Source organism: Euprymna scolopes, chromosome 26, assembly GCF_053919585.1.
Source record: "Euprymna scolopes isolate OS-2025 chromosome 26, ASM5391958v1, whole genome shotgun sequence".
NCBI classification, from domain to species: domain Eukaryota; kingdom Metazoa; phylum Mollusca; class Cephalopoda; order Sepiida; family Sepiolidae; genus Euprymna; species Euprymna scolopes.
Genome location: NC_136507.1, coordinates 19,528,750 through 19,555,265, shown reverse-complemented (window position 1 = coordinate 19,555,265; position 26,516 = coordinate 19,528,750). Strand labels below are relative to the sequence as shown.

The window sequence follows — 26,516 nt, the reverse complement described above, 5'->3', positions numbered from 1 at the left end:
ACACATTTTCGTTTTTATATTTATAGACTAGCGGGGGTACCCGGTGTTGCCCGGGTGTTTTGAAGTGTGTGTGCTCTTAAAGTTTAGGTAAGTTGGTAGGATCGAACCCGAAGCCCTGAGGCAAAGTTGGAAAATAAAACTTGAAAAAAACATGAACCGTTCGGCCAGCCAGAATGAGTTACTGAAAGATGTTTGAATTTATTTAAGTAAGAAAAAAATTGACAGGTGCCCGCACGGAAGTCGTAGAGTTAAGATTTTGTGCGAGCGTTACGACGACGACGACGTAAGCAATAGCTATTCAGCAGTTGTTTTTAATGAGGTCAATGACCAGGTTTGTTTGTTATAAGTGAAGTAAAAAAAGAAAACATAAAAACGAACGTTAAAACTTAAGCAGGGGGGGGGTAATCAAAACATCAAAAAAAAAACCCACAAAAAAAACTAAAATAAGGCAAACGAACGATGTTAAATGTAAAAATCTGAAAAACAAAACAGAAAAACGAACATTAAAAAAAAACACGTGAAAAATGGCTTAAATAAGCCTGTTTCGATATTAAAATTAAAAAAATCGGTGGGTACCCGGGTGTTTTTGGGTGTGTGGTCGGGGGTGGATAAGCGAAGTAAAAAAACAAAACAGAAAAACGAACGTTACGTGAAAAATGGCTAAAATAACACTGGTTCAATATTTAAATTTAAAAAATCGAAAAAAAAAAAAGAAATCTCACACCACGATTTGAACCCAAAACGTTTATATAACAAACCAACGCGCTAAACAACTGAGCTAACGCGACGTACATGAAATTTAATCAGTTTTTCAACTATTTAAAATAGATCAGGTCATCTGACGCATGCGTAGAACCGGTCGTCGTCACAAGAGGACCGTTTCTGTTGAATTTTTCACTTGAGATTTAGGAGTAGAATTTAAGCTGATGTGTTCAGGAAATGGCGTCATGTAGAAGAAGTTACAAGTGGACATGCAGTATGAACGTGCACTGTGTGTGTGTGTGTGTGTGTGTTTTTACAATTTTTTTTAAGGAATTGCAGTATATTTATGTACATTTACTGCAAATTATTTGGAAACTATTAACTTTCTGGAGATTTTCAGTGGCATATTCTAATTACTAGCACAAAAATACACTTCTATGGTAAATTTCATTGCTTAATCTTGTGTTTTAACAAAGATATAACATTTTTACTGAAAAAGTAGTGTAAAAAAGTGTGACAAAACACATCTATCTATATATCTATAAAAGTGAAAGTGTGTGTGCAAAAGATCTAGCCTATTTGCATATTCTTTTAAACATTCATTTTAATTAATTCCCTGTTAGTTGCTTCGGTTTTCTAATGGGATAATCATCTTTAGTAAACTATTACGTGTAATTATATTCATGCAGATATTCTGCATGATTTATACTTGCATAATATTTGCGTAAAAAGTTTATAATAAACACAAAATTGTTTTCATATATATTTATGTATACGTATATATTTTTGTTTAACAAATTTTGCCTACCCAACTCCTCTTAGAGGTTTTGGTCTACAGACATGAAACTTCATATATAAGGCATTTGCATCCATGCAAAACTTTATATTTGGGGTTTAGCCCGGAAAAATTGGTGTGAAAATTAAAAAAAAAAAAATTTGCCAGGTGAAGGTTGAACGCCGGCATTACGAATGCATAACGTAGTAGCTATTGGTTTTAATTTTTAGTCTTGCAGTAAACATAGCCCAGTCATTGACGGCAGAGGCAAAATAAATCGTGAGCTGAACGTTTTGGTTTCGGTTCTCGGTGGTGGCGCGTGAGTCTTTTTTTTTTAATACTTTTTAAATCATACTATATATTGCATCCAATCTATATATCTATAAAAGTAAAAATTGTCTGTCTTTTCTCTATGGTAGTTAAGGAAGACTATTATACAGAAAGGCATTACTTTACATATTCACACTTTTTAATATATACATAGGCACATAAACTTATGAACAGTACATAGGGCCTGAGCAAAGCCGGGCGGAACTGCTAGTTTATGATAAAAGAAGAGGTATCATTTAAAATCGGCAGAAATCATTTCTCAGTTTGCATATTTTAAAAGTAAACATTAATCAGAAGTGACTTTTCCAGGGCATTCATTGTCAAGCCCAAATATCAGCTGACATGATATTGTAAACAAACACAGACAGAATTTAATGAATGACGTCATCATTATTATTTTTTTTAATTTTTTTTTTTTTTTTTGCAAATTAGTCCACTGGGCAAATTATTTCTCGTAATATATAATAATCAATAGAGGATTGATTCTATAATAATACATATGCAATCTGCATGAATTAAAATATCATGTTTAAGCGTATTGTATGACTGGGCAACGTTGGCCGTCCAGCTAGTATGTGTGTGTGTGTGTGTGTGTGTGTGTGTGTATGTATATATATATATATGTGTGTATATATATATATATATAATAATATATTTATAATATATTTTACGTTTACCATTTTGATTACCTTGGTAAACTTATTGTAATTTTTATTTATATATATATATATATATATATAACATTGTGTTTGACAATGCAGTTTTTTATGGAGGACGCTGTTAAGTACGAGTCAATGAATAAAAAAGAATAATGATCAGATTGAAGGAATTTCCATAATTTTTAATAATAATATATTTATTTACTAACTTATGTTAGTAAATTTCCCAAATTTTCGAGATAAATCTCTTTGTCGCAAAAGGAAACAAGAAAAACAAATGTGTACATCTATTCAAGTGGGGGCTTTCACCTTTACTTTTCGTGGTCGGAAGTTAGAACTACATGTTAGTTATGTAGCCGGGCTAGATTACATATTTGTAAATTAATTTCTGAAAAAATATGGATCGTGATTAATGTTAAGTATTGTTAAAAATTATAATAACATTTTTTTATATTTTATTATAAATTAATAATGTTGCATGGTGCATATATATATATATATATATATATATATATATATATATATATTACAGTTCAGAAATAAACAAATTTATAACATTCCAAGAATTCAACCTCAACGTTTTTTTTTAACATGACTAAACTCTCTCTCTTTCTCTCTCTTTCTCTCATTAGCCCTTGCCTCAACCCATTCATCACCGTGGAACAAAGAGGTGGGGGAGAAAATGACCCTCCTTTTCAGATTAACCCCTAGAGCTGTCAAAATGAAATGGAGAGGTGGAAAAGAATGTGTTCAGATCATTTGCCTTTGGTATTTAACGCTGAAAATTGCTTGTGTGTGTATGTATATATATGTGTGTGTGTATGTATATATATATATATGTGTGTGTGTGTATGTATATATATATATATATATGTGTGTGTGTGTGTATATATATATAAATGTATGAGATACGTTTGAAAGCCAAATTACAATGCAATATTATTATTTTAAAATTCAATCAACGTTTCTATCACGGAATTTATAACCCTATATATATATATATACTAACAAAAGTACCCGTCCTTGACTGAGTTCAAAAACAGCCCACAGAAAATGGACTCTGATTTATGAAAGTATGATAGGTTATGAAAAGGAAGGGTTGTAAAGAGATAGCTTCGAATTTGGGGTTATCAAAACCAAAGCAAAATATGATGAAAGTAAAAATAAAATAGATAAACCCCATAATTTATTATACCATACCTGTTCACACTGAAACACTTATCACAATATTCTGTGGATCTATATTAAAAATCTTTGTTAAACTTTGTGACATATTTCCATTCTATGGAGGTCAGGTGCAAACGAACACCCCATAATTTTATTATACCGTATTTCTTGTAACTGAAACATAATTATCAAAGTATACTTAAGCAGATAGATATGAAAAGTCTTTATTAAAGTTTGTGCCTATTTCCATTCTATGGAGGCCAGGCGCGAACGCAGACCCTACAATTTTATTATACCATCCCTATTTAAGTTAAAACATACTTATCAAATCAAAGTATTATTATGTACGTCTATATCAAAAACACTTGTAAACGTTTTTTTTTTTAATTTTTAATTTTTTTATTTCCATACTTTGTGGACCAGGCGTGAACACAGACCCCACAATTTTAATGAACCACCGTTCTGCAGGATCAAACATACCCATTCCTGATTCTCAATACATCTTCTATCATTATATGTAATCAGTTTTTTAAAATAGTCAACCATATAGGAGCCTATTCGTGACCACACACACACACACACATTCAGTTTTATATTATAGATATATATGCAGTGCCAGCAAAAAGAAAGGCGGCACTTGTAATTTTTTCAAAAACTGCAAATTTAAGCTAAATTTAATATAACTGTTTAAACAACCTATACCTCATTTGATTTGCCTTTTATTCCTCTATAATTTTACCTGTTCATATTTGACTTATAATAGAAATATTCTAGTGTTCACGTCAATTTAAAAAATAACTTCAAATTGAGGAGGCAAAAAGAAAGTCCGCAGCAACAAATTCGCTTAAAACCAGCTTAAATTATCGCCCCTAAATCAATTTAAAATATCACCAACGGGCAACAAAGCATCTCTAATCATAATTGTTGTTGTTCCAGGTTATACAACGTAACATTTAGTCCACATGCCACAACTTTCTCTTAGTGATCGTCAGAAGCTCATTAATCTTCACCTTTCTGGTTTGTCCAATCGAGAAATCAGCCGCAGATTGAAGTGTGATGAGAAAATGGTACGAAAGACTGTGCAAAAGCACCAAAACACCGGCAGTGTTCGTGATGCCCCTAAATCTAGTCGTACTAGACTTACTTCTTACAGGGAAGACAATGCTATCAAGATCCACAGCCTAAGAAACAGATTTGAAACGGCTCCTCAAATCCAACAACAGTGCAATCTTGTTAAAAAGTGCTTTCTTTCTACTGTCAAGAACAGATTAAAGGAATTTAATTTGCAAATATATGTTGCAAGACGCAAGCTAATGATTTCTGTAAAGAACAGAAAGCACCGTTTAGAATTTGTCAGATGCAATGAAGATCATGACTCTTCATATTGGTCAAAAGTGCTTTTTAGCGACAAAAGCAAGTTCAATAGGCTAGGCAGTGATGGTAGGCAGTACGTCTGTCGGTGGAAAGACAAAAAATTTAATCCTAGGTCCTCAGTTTCAATGCTGCAAGGTGGTGGAGGTTCAGTTTTAGTGTGGGGCATTATTAGTACCAATGGTCCAGGGCCTATAGTTCACTTGCAAGGTCAAATTAATTCGACCAAGTACATTAATATGTTGACTGAGCATTTTCTACCCTACTTTGGTCAAAATTTGGATGATAATACCATCTTCATACAGGATAATGCTCCCTTTCACACAGCTGGCAATGTTCCTGGAAGAGCATGATATTCCATGTTTGGATTGGCCTGCACAATCTCCAGACCTCATTCCTATCGAAAGCGTATGGCATTACATCAAGCAACAGCTTCGCAATGATAAAATTTCAAAAATTAAAGAAAAGTTGGATGCTCTTTCCCCGGAGTATTGCTGCAGTCTAATTCAAGGAATTCCCAAAAGATTGCAGGCTGTCAAATTGCAAAAGGGCTATGCTACTAAATATTAACGAGTTCATTGTGTTTCTGTTGTATTTGCGTTTCATTAATGTCTTAAGTTACATTTAAATAATAATTTTCCATTGTGAGGACTTTCTTTTTGCCTCCTCAAATTGAAGTTATTTTTTTAAATTGACGTGAACACTAAAATATTTCAATTAAAAGTCAAATATAAACAGGTAAAATTATAGAGGAATAAAAGTCCAATCAAATGAGGTATAGGTTGTTTAAACAGTTACATTAAATTTAGCTTAAATTTGCTGTTTTTGAAAAAATGAAAAGTGCAGACTTTCTTTTTGCCGCCTGTGTATGCGTGCATATATATAAATATATATATATATATAATAATGTGTGTGCGTGCATATATATATATATTTATATATAATAATGTGTGTGCGTGCATATATATATATATATAATAATGTGTGTGCATATATATATATATATATATATATATATATATATATATTTAATAAGAGAGAAAAAGCATTTCCGAGATGATGACGCAGCCTTGATTTCCAAAGTCACATTATGGTTAGAGGATCAACCTGTGGTTTTTGACAAAAACGGTTTCCAGAGTTGCATTAAATAATGGGAGAAATGTGTAACTTTGGGAGGTTCCTATGTAGAGAAAAATTAATAGCTGTGTCAAGTTTCGTTTGTTGTTCTACTGCTACGAGAAGTGGTGTGTCATATTTATATAAGTAAGTGAAGGGCATTACTTATTGAATGCTTCTTGAATACATATATAATCCACAGATAGATTGTATCGCAGATCTGCAACACAGCTAGATCAGCAATTGCCTCAAGCTGGGATCGAAACTGGACCACCTAGATGATAGTTGGCACTTCTAATCTCTACGCAATTTTAGTTGCTGCTAAATAGATAGACGAAACAATGATCAGTATTGCCAAATGCTGCATGAAGAAAAAAGTTCATTGAAGACTCAACATTACTTGAACTTTTTTCTTCCTGCAGCATTATATTGTCATGCATTTTTTTCTGTCTAAACAAAGACTTTCTAATTTTTCTGAAGAGTATATGCACGAAAAGAGACAGCATTGACATAATTATTGAAGAGGTAAAGTGTGTTGTCCACATAGCGAAAATAGACTAAGGGTTTCATGAGTCCAGAGTAATTGCTCTTCATAGAATAATAAATGTCCAGTATACCTGCATTTACCACGGTTGGGGACAGTAAACGAGAAATTCGCAAAGCAAATTAGCTCAACAGTGCAAAATTGTTATTTTGCTTCAAATGTGCGTGTCGTGTTCTCGACGAGAACGTTAATGCCATCCTCTCGAAAAGATGCCCCCCCCCATCTTAATAATAATGTAATTTACAATTTTGAATGTAGTTACAGTACCAACTATGTGGGTCGAACAACATTGAGATTGGATGGAAGAGTCCAACAGCACGTACCTACCAAAATAAGAAATGGGACATATCAAGCAACAGACGTACTTGCCAACACATATGAGCCTTCAATCACTGACCATCACATTAAAAACCTGTCATTTACAGCAAACTTTAACACAAACTCATTTTCAAACCTGAGTCGTGTTCACTCATTCCATTTAAAGATCTTGGAGACTGTTCACGTTTGTTTGAGAATGCCTTCTCTCTGTAAACAGAGGGAATGGCTCTTGGGTTTGAGTGTGATTAGTCTCTAGGATCTTAGAGTAATATAACGTTGCTTTATTTTAATCGCTTTCCCCCCAATTTTTTTTTTCTCCATACATAATGTAACGCAACATAATTTTATTTTAATTTTTTTTTTTTTTTTACATAGGCATAACCACGTATCAAGGCCCAGGGGCCACTCGAGGATAAGTGTTAAAGAGTGTACAGTAGTCAATTGGACAATATAATAATTGTCAGTAATGGAAATTCAGAAAATTTGTTAACTTAAGGGGAATGGTTTATCAAGAACTTGTTTACATTGGACTTGAAGACAACCATATTGTACATATTTTCGATTCCCCTCTTTTTTTTTTTTTTTTTTTTTTTTAAATCCCTCGATACAGCTTTGAGAAAGTGAGGGTGAAACTGGTCAGCTTGTTATATTATGAACCTTTTTCTAGAATTCAAATACACAACAACACATTTGGTGTTTTGGTGTAAGCAACAGTCCGTTTTTATTCCTCGTTGTTTCTCTTTTATGGTGGATAGAGAGAAGAGAGGGAGAGCGACAGAGAGGAGTATATCGTTGCGTCCGCTTGGTTGACAGTCAAAAATCCATCTCCAATCTTCTTTGTGTCTACTTTTAAAAACATCAACATAACCAGATTCCTTTAACTGCTACATTCTTTCTCAAACAATAACAAATTTTGTTTAAATTTGTGAGAAATATTGAAACAATTTTGATTTAGCTGTCATGTTCCCCACATTCCATCCGTAGATGCGTGCCACATTTTTATCCATATAAATACATACAAGTATATACACCTATACACATATATATACTAGCATATCAACCCGGCTTAGACTAGGCCCTTTGTGTAACAAGCTGACTCCCCCATCTTCTTTTTTTCTTTTCTTCTCTTCACCCAGTTTACTTTATTTCAAAACATTTTTAATCATGAATTAGAAAAGTCTTCCCTTCATGATTGTGATACTTAAATTTTGTACCCCCCCCCCAAAGAATTAAGTAAACCTTTTTTTTTTTTTTACATGGGAGTTAAAACTTATCACGGTCCGAGAGCCACTCGAGAGAAAGGTTAATGCATGTACGGCGGTCACCAGGAAATTGGGGAAATGGGGTACAAACGGATTATTTGGGTTGGGGGTGGGGAAGCTAAACAAGAACTTGTTTACATTAGACTTAAAAACAACCATATCACAGGTGGACAGTTCTTTTTTGCAGATTTTGCATTTTGATTAAGGCACTGATACAGAGTGGGAGGAAACTGTTGATGGCCATAGCTGGACGAGTGTTTTTTTTGTGAAAGTTTGGCAAGCTACACAGAATTTTCTACATTTAACCCTCGTAAGGAGTTGGCAAATTCACTCTGCTGAGGTATTGAGCACTGTTGAAGTAAACACTGAAAACTGATAGATAAAATATTATATCGCCTTATAAAATGTTATGTGGATACATGAAATAATAATATATCCTGCCACACATAAACACACAGATTCCATCCAAAATTTTTATATTGATTTTGGGATATAAAAATATAGAGGAAAATAGAGATATAAAAATTAACTCGCCTTTAGCAAAATCTATATGTATGTGTGAATATTCTTTTGAATAGAAAAGTAAGCAGCAACCTTAGTAGAAGTCACTACTGCTGGCTTAAACAGAGCTGAGAGGGAAAAGATAACAAATCACCAAATTCTTATGCATGATTTGAAAAATAATTGGAATCAAGTGTTTAGACCCAAAATTGGCGGAGAATTTTGGTTGTGTCTGCAAAGATCAAATCTTTTGAACTTTGACCCTTTGGTTGCCAAATTTTCAGCCAAAAACCGATTAAAAAACTTACCCTATTTCTGAATACGCTTTATGTAAAATTTCAAATGTTTAAACCAAAAATTGGCTGAGAGGTCAATTTTTTAAAAACTTTAACCCCAATTTTGACCCCTTTATTGTTTTGGACTCAAATCAAGTTAAAAAGTTTGATCCATGTCCAAGTAACATAGATGTAAAATTTCAAGAGTTTAGACCCAAAATTGACGGAGAAGTTTGGTAGAGTTTTCAAAGGTCAAATCATTGAACTTTCACCCCTTGGACAGCCAAATTTCTGGCCAAAAACCGATTAAAAAGATTTTCCCAAATCTCAATAACCCCTTATGTCAAATCTCGAGTATGTAGACTGAAAATTGACAGAGTAATTTGGTAAGGAAATGTACACACACAGACAGACAATTTCACTTTTATAGATATAGATTTATATAATCATCCCCCATATGTGTAAGAAGAAAAAAAAGAAAATAGGAAGTGACAACAAAAGGTTTCTATATTCCTTTCAATATTTTTTCCTGAATAGTTTTCAACTCAGGGATCCATTTCTTTTTCTCACTTTTCTCGTTTGAATGATTCATATTCAATTTACTCCCTCCTCCCCCGCAACTTGAACCCTTTAGAAAACAACAAAAAAATAAAAAAGCTTTTTCATTTCATGTGGAGTGAGAAAGCAATCTGCAGTCATCATGGAGTTATGGTTGATGGAGTGATATTTGTAATGTTGGGTGAAATTGTCAGAGTCTGTGCTTTGTGTGAGAGATGTGCATAATTCTGCTGTGTCACTTCCATTTCCGGTCAAGGGAGCTGATTAGGAATTGTTCCCCTACTTATGAGAGGCGTTCAGTAAGTAATGCCTCTGACCCATTTCATTGAACAGCATTAAACGAGAAAAGAAATGTCTTTTAACTCTGTGTGATTTTTGTGTAGTGAAAGTTTCCTTACATTACTCCTATGAGAAATGGTTAGAGGCATTATTTATTGAATACCCATTGTAAATAACAGTAGGAGTTATAATAAAAAATCTATTATCACTGAAGCTGGAACTATACTATTATTTTTCTATTGGAAGTCGGAACTGTACTATTATTTTTCTATCGGAAGCTGGAACTGTACTATTATTTTTCTATCGGAAGCTGGAACTATACGATTATTTTTCTATCGGAAGCTGGAAATATACGATTATTTTTCTATCGGAAGCCGGAACTATACTATTATTTTTCTATCGGAAGCCGGAACTATACTATTATTTTTCTATCGGAAGCCGGAACTATACTATTATTTTTCTATCGGAAGCCGGAACTATCTATTATTTTTCTATCGGAAGCCGGAACTATACTATTAGTTTTCTATCGGAAGCCGGAACTATACTATTAGTTTTCTATCGGAAGCCGGAACTATACTATTAGTTTTCTATCGGAAGCCGGAACTATACTATTAGTTTTCTATCGGAAGCCGGAACTATACTATTATTTTTCTATCGGAAGCCGGAACTATACTATTATTTTTCTATCGGAAGCCGGAACTATCTATTATTTTTCTATCGGAAGCCGGAACTATACTATTAGTTTTCTATCGGAAGCCGGAACTATACTATTAGTTTTCTATCGGAAGCCGGAACTATACTATTAGTTTTCTATCGGAAGCCGGAACTATACTATTAGTTTTCTATCGGAAGCCGGAACTATACTATTAGTTTTCTATCGGAAGCCGGAACTATACTATTAGTTTTCTATCGGAAGCCGGAACTATACTATTAGTTTTCTATCGGAAGCCGGAACTATACTATTAGTTTTCTATCGGAAGCCGGAACTATACTATTAGTTTTCTATCGGAAGCCGGAACTATACTATTAGTTTTCTATCGGAAGCCGGAACTATACTATTAGTTTTCTATCGGAAGCCGGAACTATACTATTCGTTTTGTAGCAAAAGCTGGAACAATACTATTCGTTTTGTAGCAAAAGCTGGAACAATACTATTAGTTTTCTATTAAAAGCTGGAACTATACTATTAGTTTTGTAGCAAAAGCTGGAACTATACTATTAGTTTTGTAGCAAAAGCTGGAACTATACTATTAGTTTTGTAGCAAAAGCTGGAACTATACTATTAGTTTTCTATCAGAAGCCGGAACTATACTATTAGTTTTCTATCAAAAGCCGGAACTATACTATTAGTTTTCTATCGGAAGCTGGAACTATAGTATCATTATCTTTCAATGTTCGATTATTGAGTAAAGAAGTTGAGCTAATCAGCTGGCTTTTGCACTCCTTTGTCTATTAGGTAAGCAAAGAAGTTAAGCATCAGAGACATCTCAAAGACACTCAGTACTTAGCCCTGTTTCATGACTAGAATAATAAACGTTCCATCATCTTTTTCTATCTAGGTAATTTGGTGACGCTTGTCAATTAGTTTTGCACAACTGATCTTGTCTGACAGGATGATATCATTAGAGCGTAATATCTGCAACTAAATCTAAGATGATCAGAAAATGTATTGAGTCACAGAAATTAGAAACTCTGGAAAATTTATGATGATTTCGATGTACAAAGTCCAACACAACAACTTAGTAGTTTGGAAATCCACACAGGTGATTCGTTTGTAATGGTGGAGGCTTTGTGAAGAACCAACCACACTTTTTGGTACGGCTGCTAATCTCTGTCGGTGCAATGGTTGCCACAAGACAGAGCAGACAGTAGACTTCAGGGTTAGTCATCAGAGTTTTACCTTCTTGATGCATGTCCTAATGAAGACTGGGGGGGGGTGCATCTAACTCTTCCCTTGTGGGGAGGCAAGTAAATAGGAACGTTCCCCCAGATACCAACCTGGAAATTTCCACATCTTGGCATAGCATTCCTAAATGGTCACTCATGTGATATTGGTCAGGCTCATCGTTGCTTAACTTTGGTGATCTGGCGAGAACTGGTGTTTCAATGTGATTATGCCAGAAAATGTATAATAGTTTGTAAATGATGGCCAATCAACAATTAACACATTATTCAACCACAATGATGTTTATACAGCAACTGATAAGGCTGAACTACTTTCCCAGCGGTTTGCCTTAAAGTCTACCTTCACAAATCACCTCGTCCCTAATCTTACCTTATGATCAGAAGCCATACCCGATGTCCTGATCATCATCGATTCCCATGTCCTGGATATCATAAAAATTTGAATGCCTCCTAAGCATGTGGGTCTAATCTTATTTCTGCTATTGTAATAAAAAAATGTTCTGCTGAGCTAGCCCCCTGTCTTCTCCAAACTCTATAACAAATGCCTTGCTAATATTTTGCTTCCTTGATAGCTGGAAAATTATCTCTGTGGTACCAGTGTTCAAGAATTCTGGTGAAAATACTGACCCACACCAATTATCACCCCATTAGTTTCCTCTCTTTCTTTGCTAAAATCTTTGAATTGTTAATCAACTAAGCATTAGTTCACCATCTCTTAAATGCTAGACTTCTGACTGACAGTGTAGATTTTCTACTGCGGATATCCTAAAAATTATTTCTGAATGCATGTACCATACGTTAAATAATGCGGAGAAAGCCAGGGTGGGTAGCATTTGATATATTCAAAGAATTTGACACTGTCTGGCATGAAGGTTTTCTCATGAAAATTAAATCTTACAGTATCACTAAATAAATACTTAATATAATTAGGTGGTTCTGAGACGAGGAAAAAAATTCAGGTTGGTCTCACTGGCCGTACACCCAAACAACATATTAATGTTTCTGGTGCTCCGCAATTTCCATGAAGTTGGCTCGGACTCGCTCTGCAGCTGACGGAAATAACTGGAAAAGGTTGTCAGAGTGGTCTTCAATTTTTAATGAACGTGCTGTCTATTTTTAGCTAATACAAATCTATGTAGGTTATTTTTTTATAAATTTGAAGAAACAAAAAATTAATTTTAATCGCGTAGGGTTGGTTTGGTTTGGGTTGTGTTGTGTTAGATACATGTTTGTAATTTTACTAATTGTTTTTTTGCTGTTTATGATTATAATTTACTTGTAGCGGTTTAACGGTTTGTGATTGTCCGTTTCCGGTCATTCCCTTCAGCAACTGAGCACACCCAAGAAACTTTGTGGAAACCGCAAGTGGGTAAATGAAGAAGTACCATGTTTCTATTTCAGAAGGCGCCATATCCCCCCCCCCATATTCCATCCCGAACTATTTATTTTTTTCATGATCCCACTTTGATCCCACTCCCATTTAGAGACCGAGCTACTTATTTTCAGTTGATCCAGAAAACAATGGGCGGTCTGACACTTAGCAAGCCCCCTCCCCACCCCACCCCCATTAAAATTTTGTTTGCTTCTTTATTTTTCATTCTTTTTAGGGTGTTTTGTGGATCTTCTCACTCCACATCTGTCATCACTCTTGTACATTGTACATTGAAGTAACATTTGACAGATCATTTCTAGATTACCGATGTGTCATTTGCATGGCTTTCACCAAGTGACTGATCTAAAATACTTTAGTTTTCTCTCATCAAAAAAAAAAAAAAAAAAAAAAAAAAAAAAAAAACATGACGTCATTTTTCATCGTTTGATTCCTGTTTTGCCTACAGTGTTTAATCTCTGCCCTCTACTTCGGATTTATGTCACCCACCTCTGGAAACGATTCTATTTGCAGATTTAGGTTATCCTGAAATGCACTAACTGTGACCTGTGTCAAAATTCATACTAGCTAACATTAACTGACATAGGGTCGCTGACATCTAACAAAAGATTGAGTCATAAATTAGATAAATACCCTAAAAAAAACAACAAAAAAAAAAAACTTGTGAAGAACACTAGAATTCGATTTGGGAAAAATCATTTCTTCCCAGTTAAGCATTAAGTTAAGGGAGGAATATGAATGTTGGATGAATGTCAGTTTGAAAGGGCAGGGGTGGGAGTGAGCCGAGCACACATTTAAGGGCCAAAATCTTTTCAATTTTTTGACCCCTATGTTTTTTTTAGAACCAGGCTAAGAGTATCAGATGTCATAAGGTCACAAGGTTAAAAGGTCATGGCTACAATTCAACAATAAGAATTTAACCTTTGACACTAAATGTTGCTTAGATAAAATGTGAGGCAGAGTGTTGATATTCTTTCCACAGGTTGGTCAAAAAGGTCAGGTCTGATTTTGAAAGAAGAAAAAATATTAATGAGTCATAATGCATTAATTTTATGAGAAAAATTATCTGATCTATCTATCTATATCTCTATCTTTTATTTATATATATATATATATATATATATATATATATATATCTATATCTCTATATATCTATCTATATCTCTATATCTCTATCTAGATCTTTATATATCTATCTATCTATATCTCTATCTTTATTCTTTATATATCTATAGCTATCTATCTATCTATATATATGTAAATAAAAGGAACTTTGGGTGCAAATTCGTTCCCTAAGGACTCCAAAATGGTTGGGCCGATTTTTTAAAATTTCACACAAATATTTTATAAAAGTCAATCAAAATAAATCAAGAGATGACGTCCGTTCGCAAATCATAGATATTATAAAAGGGAGTATATAACAAGTTCTAAAATATAGTAACCCCTCTGAGAACCCCTGCAAAAAAATCCTTTGCAAGACACAAAAACGCACGCACCTGTTTTGCCTCTTATATATATAGACTAGCGAGGGGTACCCAGCGTTGCCTGGGTGTTTGGAGGTGTGTGTGGAAACTCCGGGGGGGGGGGGGTTAAAAAAATGTTTTGGTAGGTAAGTATGAGGATCGAACCTGAACTCTTGAGGCAAAGTTGTAAATTAAAGTGTGAAAAAAAAAAAATTGTGCGATGTTAACCATTGCCCCACCGCGAGATGCTAACAGAAACACGTTTGAATTTATTTAATTACTTGGATTTGGCAGGTGCCCGTTTTAATGACTTAATGAGGTCAAATTTGACTGCGGGATAGTATTTCATTTACTGTGGGAACGCTTCCCAAGATGTTATAGGAAAAAGACTAACCCACATGCGGCGAGCGACAAATGTTGAATATTTATCTTCCCGAAGTCGAGCAAATTAAATAGGCAGGCGAGCTTCGTTGTTAACTCTGAGATATTACGATTTATATGTGATATAAAAAGTTTTAAAAAGTTGTGAACCGACCGACCGCTTCTCTGAAAAATGCCTTTTGTAGACATACAGAAAAAAAAAGGGAACGCACATACAAACATACATACATTTTCGCTTTTTTATGTATAGATAGACTAGCAGGGGTGCCCGGTGTTGCCCGGGTGTTTGTCTCTGTGTGTGTGTGTGTAGGAAAAAAAAAGTTCTGGTAGGCAGGTAGGCTCGAACCTGAAGTCTTGAGGCGAAGGCAGAAAAGAAAGTGATAACTTTATAACTTACCTTGACACTAATATGGCAGAGGAAGTGAGAATGGTTGAAATGAAATGATTAAAAAGTTAAGTGAATGAGTTCACACATATGCGTAAATTTAACGAGGTCAAACATCATGTTATAAAGGAATGAAATCCCGCACTTAACTTTGGCTGCAAGCCAGTTTCCTCAAGATGTTGGGGAAAACCAGCTTCTCATAGAAAGGGGAGTGCACAAATGAATAGTAGTTGTCTGATATGAAGGATTTTCCCTGCATTGATCAAAGCTGATTGCTTTTTAAACGTCCCCGGCATGAGTGCTAGGGAGCTTCGTTTGCTACGGATTCAGTTTCGCTTTTATACGGAAAAGCCAAGCAAACACGCGGAGAGTAAGAAATAGCGCAAAAATAGCATGTAAAAGTCGCTCAAATAAGAGACGACCTTTTGTAAATCATAGATATTATAATCTAGGGAGTATATAAAAAGTTGTAAGACGTAGTAAGCATCCCACCTTCATTCAAGCGCCCCCCCCTTTCTCCCGAAAAAAAGCCTTTGCCGGACATACAAAAGTGTGCACACACACACACACACACATTTTCGCTTTTATATAATAGATAGCTTTATAAAAGCAACAGTAAATACTCTACAGTACAATGTAAACTACAATGTATCGTGGACTAAGTTAATCTGGGGAGACATGTGAAGCTTCCTCCCGGTGCACCATAATGGTTCCCAAACTAGAGCAACAATTTGATTGAAAAATTGGCGATTTCACAGATTTCGATAGTGATTAAAAAATTTGAGAGTGAAACCTTTGTCGATCCTCATTTAATCTAGGGCAACATCGGTTTTCTCTGCTAGTACATTTATATTCTTTTGTTACCTAAAAATGTATATTGTCTGCATCCGTCTTTCTCTCTTCAAAATCAGACCAGATTTTTTGAGTATCTTATACATCCATATTAAAAGTCTACTAAATTTTTTAGTTGATTTTTTTTATTTTTATTTTTGTTATTTTTACAAAGGAATCACCACTTATCAAGGCTCGGAGGCCACTCGAGGATAAGGGTTAATATGTATACATTAGTCAATGGAATTATAGCGGTAACCATAAGTAGTGGAAATTTGGTAAATTGGATTAGTTAGGGGGACGGTTCATCCAGAACCTGTTTACGTTAGCCTTGAAGACAACCATATTGTAGTCAGCTGGAAAGCAGGAAAACAGAAGAGAGTTCCACAGGTGTGCAGTTCTAAGAACAAAGCTTTGTTCATGGAATCTATGTTTAGGTTTAGGCACAGATAAAGAGTGAGGGAAATTATTGATAGTGGTTTTGTCTAGACGAGTGTTTTTCGTGAAAGTTTGACGAGGGGGTACCATAGATTGAAGCTCAGATGAGCACTTGGCATGAAAATAACACTAAAGCAGAGACAGGCTCGCAACATCTCTTCTGCGGAAAAGAGGTTGCAGAGAGGAGAAAAGTGTTTACTGCATAATCGTTGAAGTATTATACATTCTTGTTTGATCTGCTTCCTTTGTTCCAGCTTGTTTGACTCTGTCTAGTGGTCTCCATCAATTCATTGTTTTAATAGCTTAATAGCAGGTACACCCGACGTTGCCTGGGATTGAAGGATTCACACTCCCATATTGCCCCCCCCCCCGATTTATTGGAGAGGGACCTATGTTTTCAGTTGCGTCCGTTAGTCTGAACAATTGCCAGATAACCGTCCATTAATTTTTCCTGAAATTTTGCCACAAATTGTATTTCATTAAATAGATGTGCACAGTAAAAGATTTTTTTTACAAAAATTCCCGTTGCACCCCCAGGGTCTCAAGAGATCAAAAATGCCCTAATCTGTTAGATTTTTTGTATAAACTTGGCCAAAATGTGGAACCCATTGTTCTTAATATAAATCCAGTATAGGTGACCCCGGCAAAATTCCGGTTCGCGCCCCCAGTGACTTTCAGTGCTAAAAACGCCTCATTTTGCGACTTTTTTTTCATATTTCTCAACAAAAACTTGATATGTCTGACTATATAGTTGTTTTTCACGGTGGTCAGCTCAAATATACATGTGTTAAGGCCTGAAACTGCACCGTTATCCATTTACACTGGGATTCGGCGTCCCCAGGGTCTCAAAAGAGGTAAAAAAATGCCCCAAAATGACACATTTTGCCCCATAACTTTTGATCCATCTATTAGATTTTCCTGAAACTTAGCCAAAATGTGGAGGCCATTGTTCTTAATATAAATTTCAGTATGGGTGACCATGACAAAATTCTGGTTTGCATCCCTCTGGGACTTTAAGGGCTAAAAAAAACATGCCTTTTTGGAGCTCTATTTCCACATTACTCAAAAACTTATGTATGTCCATATAGTCATTTTCCATGGTGTGAAACTGCATCGTTTGTCCATTTTCACTGGGATTCGGCATTCCTAGGAGCTAAAAAGGGGTCACAAATGCCCCCAAATTGCAAAAACTGACACTTTTTACCGCATCCATTAGATGTTTCTAAAACTTGGGGAAAATGTGAAGGCAATGTTGGCCCTTCACACTTTTCACATTCATCATTTTTTCACTATTTTTTAGTGGCGTCATCTCACATGCAGCACAAGAGGGGGACCATGCACGCACGGCTTGTTTTTATTGTCATCAAAATCAATGAAAAAGCCCATTTTTCAATCAAATCGATTGATTGCCTGCTCTAGTTGGGAACCTATCGCAGTTCAATGAGAGGAAACTCCACATGCCACCTCGCAGTGAGTTAGTCCGCAATACATTGTAATCTATATTGCACTGTAGAGAATCTGTTGATTTTATAAAATTAATTTTTAATGGCTTGAATTAAAGTTTAAAATGCAAAAGTCAAGTGTTATGTTTAAATGGTGCTCTAAACAAACATTCATTTTCAACGCGCCCCTGCTATATCAAAGAACTTACTGTTGATTTTATATGCCTCGTCTTACTGCTTGTGCAGTGATAAGTACCTTTTCATTTTAAACTTAAATTCGTTATATATAAAAACTAGCGGAGGTACCCGGCGTTGCCCAGGTGTTTGGCGGTGTAAAAGAAAAGTCAGGCAGGTTCGAACTCGTGATGCGTTGACACAAAGACAGAAAAGAAAGTGAAAGAAAGCGTGACATCTTACCGCTTGGTGTGTGTGTGTGTGTGGGTGTGTGTGTAGGAACAAAAAAAAAGTTTTGGTAGGAAGGTAGGCTCAAACCCGAAGCCTTGAGGTAAAGTCAGAAAAGAAAACGTAACAACTTATTGCTACGCCAAGAGGGCAGAGAAGTGAGAATGGTTGAAATTAAACGATTAAACGATGGTTAAACGAACCTCCGGTTTTCTAGGTCACACATCACGCCATAGAGAAATGAAATCATGCAGAGCCAGTTTTCTGCGTATTTGTTTGTTCCCTCACGATGTTGGGGAAAACCAACTCCCCAAAAAAGGGGAGTGTCTAAATCAATAGCAATTGTCTGATATGGCGGGTTTTCCCTGCATTGATCAAAGCTCATTGCTTCTAGACAAGCCAGCACGAGAGGCCGAGAAGACACTTTGCTTTCAATTTTGAGTTTCGCATTCATACAGAAAAGCCAAACAAACGCGCGCAGAGCAAGAAATAGCGCGAAAATAGGATGTAAAAGTCGCTCAAATAAAAGATAGACAACCTCCTTTTGTAAATCGGAGATATTATAATCTAGGGAGTATATAAAGAGTTGTAAGAAATAGTGACCCCCCCCCCCCCGAGCCTCTGGCGGACATACAAAAAAGCGCACACACAAACACACATTTTTGCTTTTATATAATAGATGTGTTTTTATTATTTTGCACTCCCTCATCTGTTTTGGAAATTCATTTCAATTTCAGCTTTTTTTTTTCAGCATTGCCTATTCACGTCCATGTTCTTAAATTTTAATTTAATTTTTTTTTTTCAGATCTGCTGAAGAATGGGCTGTATTTATTCCCGGAGTGATGTCAACCAAAACCGGCGCGTCTTCCGTGTTTACAACGTCGATGACAATGGCTTAGAGTTAAATGCCGGCAAAATAGAAGTTGGCGATCAGGATTTGATTTTGTATCAGAAGGGCAAAGAACCAATCCGTTGGCCTGTGCGTTGCCTGCGTCGGTATGGCTGCGATGCCAAACTGTTTTCGTTTGAAAGTGGGCGACGTTGCCTGACAGGGCCAGCTATATTTGCTTTCAAATGCCAACATGCTGAGGAACTATTCAATCTCGTCCAGGAATGTATTCAACGAGCCGGTCAGGAAGAGCGGGCGAACCAGGGCCATCTCGGAAGCACAAATCGATTGCATAGCCGACCTAGTTCGATTATCGAAAATCCAGACCATAATGGAATAATGATATCGGCTCGTCCGATCCATAATGGCTTAATCAGAAACAATAACGGATTACGGCTTTATGTCAATGCATCAAATACGCCTGACAACGGCAGCCATGATTACATAAACGCGATACCTATGACGAACATTGGGGCTGCCGATAGTACGACGCCATTGTTGGAAATCGAGGATAATGAAGTACCGCTACAAGATTCGGCCGTTAATTATGCCGTGCTAGATTTGCCAAAAAGTACAGAAAATCTCTGCGATGATGCCGACTTGAATCCTGACGGAAACGGCAACTATGCCGATCCAGAAGTGTTCAATGACGTTGATCAGAGCAACAATCCGAATTACATAAACGTGACCAACGACTGCAATATGGAGTCGGAACAAGAGACTTTTGCGCAGGCTCTGGCCAGCGCTAGCACGTCCGATCCCGACTATGCAAACGTGGCGATGAACAACGGCTTGGCCCAGGCCTGCGCGCTGTCGTCGTCCTGCACGTCTGCTATCTCCAGTCATCCGCATCACTCGCAGTCGCAGCAACAGTTGCAAGTTCAAGCGAGAACCACCTCCCAGTCGTTTCACACGTTGCCCCCGCCACCTCCCCCACCGCCCCAGGCGAACAGCGAAGTGCGTAAAGTAACTTACATCCAGTTGGACTTGAACCGCAGCTCTGACAATCTCTCGAGTGGGGGTTGTGTGTCACCTACATCTCCGCAAAGTTTTTCCTCCTTTCCGGAATCGCCCGGGAAGCGAACTGAAAGCTATGCCGAGATAGACTTCAACAAGACTGCGGCGCTATCCAGCTCGGCCATGATCTCTAACGATAATGACCTTGGATTGCGGAAGACACGACATAACAGCACAATTAGCGACTTTGGAAACTGAGTTAGCGGGTTCATCGGCCAAGTTTTTTTTTGTTTTTTTTGCAGTTACAATCTTTTTTTTTTTTACTCCCCACTCCCTTCCACCAAGTAAAAAATTATTGCTTTAAATTTTTAAATCGGCAATACGTTAACTACACTCAATTCATAAACATTTACGGTAATAATACTCATCGTACATGTCTGCTTCTAAAAATTCTGCTTTTGTCCAAAACATTAAAAAAAATATTCCATTATCACGTATGAAATAGAAAGAGAAACACTTCCCCCCCCCCCACACTAATCATTTGTCAAAGTCAAAAAGCCACTCGAGGATAAGGGTTAATGAGATGGAAAGATTCAGTTGAGATGGGTTCAATGATCCATTTCATATGAATCTGATGATTCTATTGTCGGCATTTATTTCTCTGATATCTTTCTAATTAGAATTTTTTTTTCTAGAAGGACATTGGGTACTTACAGGAGGGGCCACGTGAAGGTGGCCAACAGCCTAGGTAAAAGTGTTTCTGTGGAACGAACTGAATGCAAACTTCGCGCAACCAGGTTATAGTCCATGTTGTTAACAACCTAGTCACCATCGCCTCCCTGATGATGATGATGATTATTATGTAAAACCAACTAAATATTTAATTTAAAAAATATAAGCTTCTGAAGTTACTTTAATATTGGCCATGAGTAAGTAATCAATAGAGCTAGGACAACAGCATATTCTTTTCATTTTTTGACTCTCGAGTGTGTATCCGTTGATATCTTATATGCTTTTATATAGAGTAATGTGGTTCTCGGTTGATTAACTGTGTCGGATATATACTAATTTAATGTTTGTAGCATGCTATCCACTTTTATCTTCATTTTTAATAAATAGGATCTCCCGATTTATAATCTGGAAACCGTGACACGCGTATGTTAAAGGTACTACGCTATTAGAATATGGATAATAATATCTATTAATTTCCCCACCTCGTTAACTCTTATCTTAAAATGGGGTTTTATCCTTCATAAGTGGTGTCTCATTAGTAGCGCTAGGACAACAGCATATTCTTTTCATAGTTTGACTCTCGAGTGTGTATCCGTTGACATCTTTTATGCTTTCATATAGAGTGATATGATTCTCAGTTGATTAACTGTGCTTGTGTCGGATATATACTCGAGAGTCAAAACAATGAAAAGAATATGCTGTTGTCATAGTCCTAGTAATCAATTGTCAACCATGCTGTTTCTTCCAAAATTAAGGTTATAACCCAATCAGAAGGGTTTCATTCATTCATATCTCATAGTATTTATTTGCTTCGCCGGAAAGAAAATGTGACACAAGGTCGTTTTTAATGTGGGGGAAAACCAGCTCCCTAAAAAGGGGGGCACTCTAGCAGTTGCAAAAATAAAAATTGCCTTAATATAGAAGGGTTTCCTCTACATGGACAAAAGACAAATTAACTTAAGCATCTGAACAGATACAACACTTGGATCTTATGAATCAAATGATTTCTCTGATAACTTTCTAGTTAGAATTCTTCTCTAGAAAGACATTGAGTATTTACGGAAGGAACCACATGAAGGTTGCTAGCATCCGAAGCGAAAGTGTTTCTGTGGAACAAACTAGATTTGAGCTTGGCACACCCAAGTTTTCAATCAGTGTCGTTAACCACTGGGTCACTGTCACCTCTTTGGAAGAGTTTACTTTTAAAATGAAGGTTGGATACTTCACTTGTGCAGTTTAATCTTAGAAAAAAAAATTTAATCAGAAGTGGGTTTGATATAATAGAGTTCTAATTCTTATCCAGAATTCTCCCTTTATTAAAAACAAAAATAAAGAAAAATATATATGTTGTATGTACCCATGACAAAACGAAAATTTCATATTCCAAAAATCATTTAAATTGATCGATTTTTTTTTAGTTTTTTTTAATCAAGAAAATAAATTTTATGAGGAAATGAGGATAGTGTTTCACTATCATCTTGAATAAACAAAGGGAGATAATTCAATTCGAATGTATTTTTTTTAAAGCCTTTTAATGACTACAATTTACTATTACTTAAAATTGTTTAAAAAAAATGATTTTCTATATAAAAAAAATTGCTTGATCAATTTACAGGATTTTTGGAATTTGACCTTTTTGTTCCATGACGGGCTCGTACATCAAAGATTTTTCTGTACTTTTGGTTTTTAATATAATTGAAATTCTGGAAAACAATGCATATTTCTTTATCTTGAAATTAAACCCTTCCAGTCTGATTGTAACCCTACACATGGAAGAAATGACGTGGCCAACAGTTGATTATTTGTTAACTGTTAATATAAATATAACCTAATGTGTTTATATCTCACGTTAAATATTAAATTGCTTTTAGCGCAAATACATAACACATTAATAGGTAAACTATTCATAAAATATTTTTTGGATTCGTGACTAGAATTTCTCTCCTATATTAAAAAACAAAAATAAAAGAAACGTCTGTATAATATATGTACCCTTGATGAAACAAAACAATATCTTATTAAAAAAAAAATCATGTAAATTGATCGAGTAGTTTTATTTTTGCATTAAATCAAATTCTATGAGCATCTAAGGAGTGATTGTTTCGTTGGCCATTTTTTAATAAAAATGTCAAAGGGAGATAACTACAAGAAATCATACTTATTAGTTTTATGTTGTAATGCCTATGAATTCTTATTAATTTCTTAAAATTAATTGCTTATGAATGTCTTACAATGATCAACCAAAGATTGAAGCTCAGTCGAGCAGCTTTTATGGGAATAATAATAGATTAGATAAAGACTTGCCAGCGCTTCTACACTATCAGAACGAAATTTCGGAAATTATAATACTGAATTTCACATGAAAACAATGGTATCTACGTATTCCTCGGATTTTTAAGATGATTATATCCAAAAGTTACGAAAATCGATAAGGTAAAAAATTATTTATTAAAGAATATAGAATTTCAAGAAAATGATCATATTTGCTTATGTAAGACACAGAAAAGTTCGAAAGATGGCTGCAATTTTTCATCTACTAACATGATTAAAGCTGTTTTTTTTTTTTTTTATAATTTAGCAATATTCAGGTAATTTTGACATTTTGACTGTATAATTTGGGAGCTAACCTTGTAATTTATTAGAACTGACAAAAAACATCAGTAGAAACCATTGTTTTTTTTTTTATCTGAAAACTCCATTTATCAACTACAAAATTTGGTTCTGATAGTGTAGAAGCGCCGACTCGCCTCTTAGATGCATCTCTCTTATATGGGTCGAGGATTGTGTTGAGAGTCAGGTACTATCTTGCGTGGTCGAATCATTCAATCATTTTTATGAACGGAAAAAGAATTTTCTTTCACTTAGGAGTTGCCCTTTATTAAGACTCAAAGGCCACTCGATGTTAAGGGTTAATGAGTCTGTCAGATGAATAGTGACACTTTGGTGATTGAAGATGCTGGTTTAAACTGCAGAATTTGATTTTAGTATACAAGGAGTTGACTCCCAAGCATCATCAAACCTCTACTGCCTGACTTATCTCCCCTTCCTTGCTACAAAACAAATAAACAAAAAGGCACAATAAGTCATCATCATTATATCGGATGAATCTGAAAATTCTATTGTTGGCATTGATTTCGCCAATATTTTTCTAGTCAGAATTTTTTCTAGAAAGTTACCATTTACTTATGAGAGGGATGACGTGAAGGTTGCCAACATCCTAAGTGAAAGTGATTTTGTGGAATGAACCGGACGAACCAGAGATTGGAGCTCAGTCGAGGATCTTCAATGAAAATAACGACAGATTAAATAACAACTCAGAGCATTTCTTTTCTGAGAAAGGAGGTTGTAAAGCAGAAGAGTTCTTCACCTACTAGATTGTGAAAGTGATTTTGTATTCTGTCAAGGTAAAGAAGAATGCTCTGAATGGCACCCCCCACATTTGGCAACAGAATTTTCTATTCTGATTTTTATCTAGCTCAATACAAAAGGAAGAAAGGAAAGCTTGTTATAGTTGTGGTAGAGAGACGAGTTCTTGTTGTGAATGTCTAGGAACCAGCAATTAGAGCTTAGTTGAACACCTTCCATGGAAATAACGATAGAGTAGAGAGAGGTTAGCAAATTATTTCGATTATTCGGATTTCTTGTTTTGTTTAGGAGCAAAGGGTATTATCTGTTCTGATTAGTGTTGGGACAATTAATCAGAATCGGAAAAATTGCAACTTTTTTGAAGAATCGATATCAGAAAAATTTGTGTCTATTTTCCGATGCCAAAAGCGATTCCTTTTAATTATCTTTTTTATTTGACTTTGTTTAAAAGAAAAACTTCCATTGCTGGTAGTAATGATAAAATAATAAATATTTATTGATTTTAAACTACCAGCAAAGAAAAGATCTATGCCTCATTCCTACAAGTATGCTATTTATGTTTGAGAAAACATATACACATTTCACATCTATTTTTTATAGTAATCGGGGAGAAAATAGCAACTTTATAGTTAAATATTTAGAAATTTAAAAAGAATCTGAATCAGTAATTTAGTACGGAATCAGTAATTGTATCGGAATCAGGAAAAATATTGGAATCATTCCATCACTAGTTCCGATACATTTCATCTTTACTCGGGCAAATTTTATTTTTGTCTCAATCCAGAATTGCCCTTTTTTTTTTTTTTTTTTTTTGGTTGGAGCTAGATTTTTCCCTGTATTAAAGACTGACCTTGTGTCTAACTATTTCTTCGTGGGGAGGCTAATAAATAGGGACTAGCAATGTAGATTATAGAAAAGATCTTTCCCAATTACATTTTATTATTATTATTATTATTATCATGGAAATCATTTCAGACAAGACATGAAGCCACTTAATGTAAGGAGCTAAAAAAAAATCCCACTTCAAAATCAAAAACTAGTCAACGATAATTGTTAGTTGGATAGATTCTGGTCCAGAAAACAGCAATTCTTCTCCCTTTGTCAGAAACACTGCTCATTGAATATGAGAACTAAAGGACAAAAATAAAGGAAGCAAGAAGGTCCACTCCTAAACCTCAAATAAGTTTAAATGCTTAAAAAACAAAAGAAAACCAAAATGTGGAAAAGAGGAGAGGGCTTTTGGGTATAACACTCCTCGATAAATATGCTAGATAAAAATTAAATTTTCGGAAATACATGTTGTTTTAGTTGGGGTGGGGGCGGTGATAACCAAGTTTTACAAAGTTTTAAAAAAATGACCGAGTATTTTATTTTATTTTTTTATTATTTAAGAAAGTCAGTTCTTTTTTTTTTCTTTTTTTTCATTTGAATGAGTATTTGCGATGAAAAAAAAAATTGAAATCTCAAGAAGCACTGGCTCTAGTGAAATAAGCTAGTATCTAACAATTATCACATTTGATAGTTTAAAAAAGAAAAAAATGGCGGCTACGGCGTCATCTACTAGTTTAAATGAAAAAATTTAATTTCTTAAATAAAAAAAAAAATTATTTTCCGTAAGATCTGACTGTTTTTTTTTGTTTTTGTTTTGTTTTTTTCGCCATAACACGTATGTATTTCCCAAAATTTTACTAGTACGTAGCATATTTATCAGAAAATGTTATGCGAAGCAGCATGCACGAAAAGTTAAAACTGTTTCTATTAATATTTATTTGCTTTCCCACCAAAGTAAAATGTAACAAGAGGTCGTTTTTAAAGTGGGGTTAAACCAGCTCCACCCCCCCCCCAAAAAAAGGGAAAAGGGGCACTCTGGTTGAGACCAAAAATAATAATTGTCCCAGTATAGAGAGTTTCCCCTCCATTGACCGGGACAAATTACCTTTAGTGCGGCATCTGCAGAACAGATACTACACGGGGTATTTATTTGCTCCCCCACCGAGCAAATTAGGCACAAGGCCGATTTTTAATGTGAGGAGTGAAGGGAAAATGGGGACCAGCTCCCCGGGGAGTAGGATAATGAC

General features: G+C 35.3%; 2 protein-coding genes across 5 annotated transcripts in view; one reads left to right on the top strand and one right to left on the bottom strand.

The window, feature by feature from the left end:
• Positions 1–26,276, top strand: part of LOC145247934 (uncharacterized) — a 93,473-nt gene extending 67,197 nt beyond the window's left edge. For 2 of the 4 annotated variants that reach the window (XR_013863306.1, XR_013863307.1), the window contains 2 exons: positions 19,300–21,328; positions 21,658–26,276. Coding sequence is in view for 2 of the 4 variants with exons in the window: in XM_080109573.1 (XP_079965699.1) it covers positions 19,312–20,598 (1,287 nt within the window). In the remaining 2 variants the exon portion in view is untranslated. Of the gene's footprint in view, positions 1–19,299 lie in introns of all 4 variants that reach the window. The other 2 variants (XM_080109573.1, XM_080109574.1) reach the window with 1 other exon arrangement.
• LOC145247936 (uncharacterized) overlaps positions 1–26,516 on the bottom strand; it is a 70,250-nt gene that overhangs the window by 31,317 nt on the left and 12,417 nt on the right. The gene's annotated exons all lie outside the window — the stretch shown is intronic.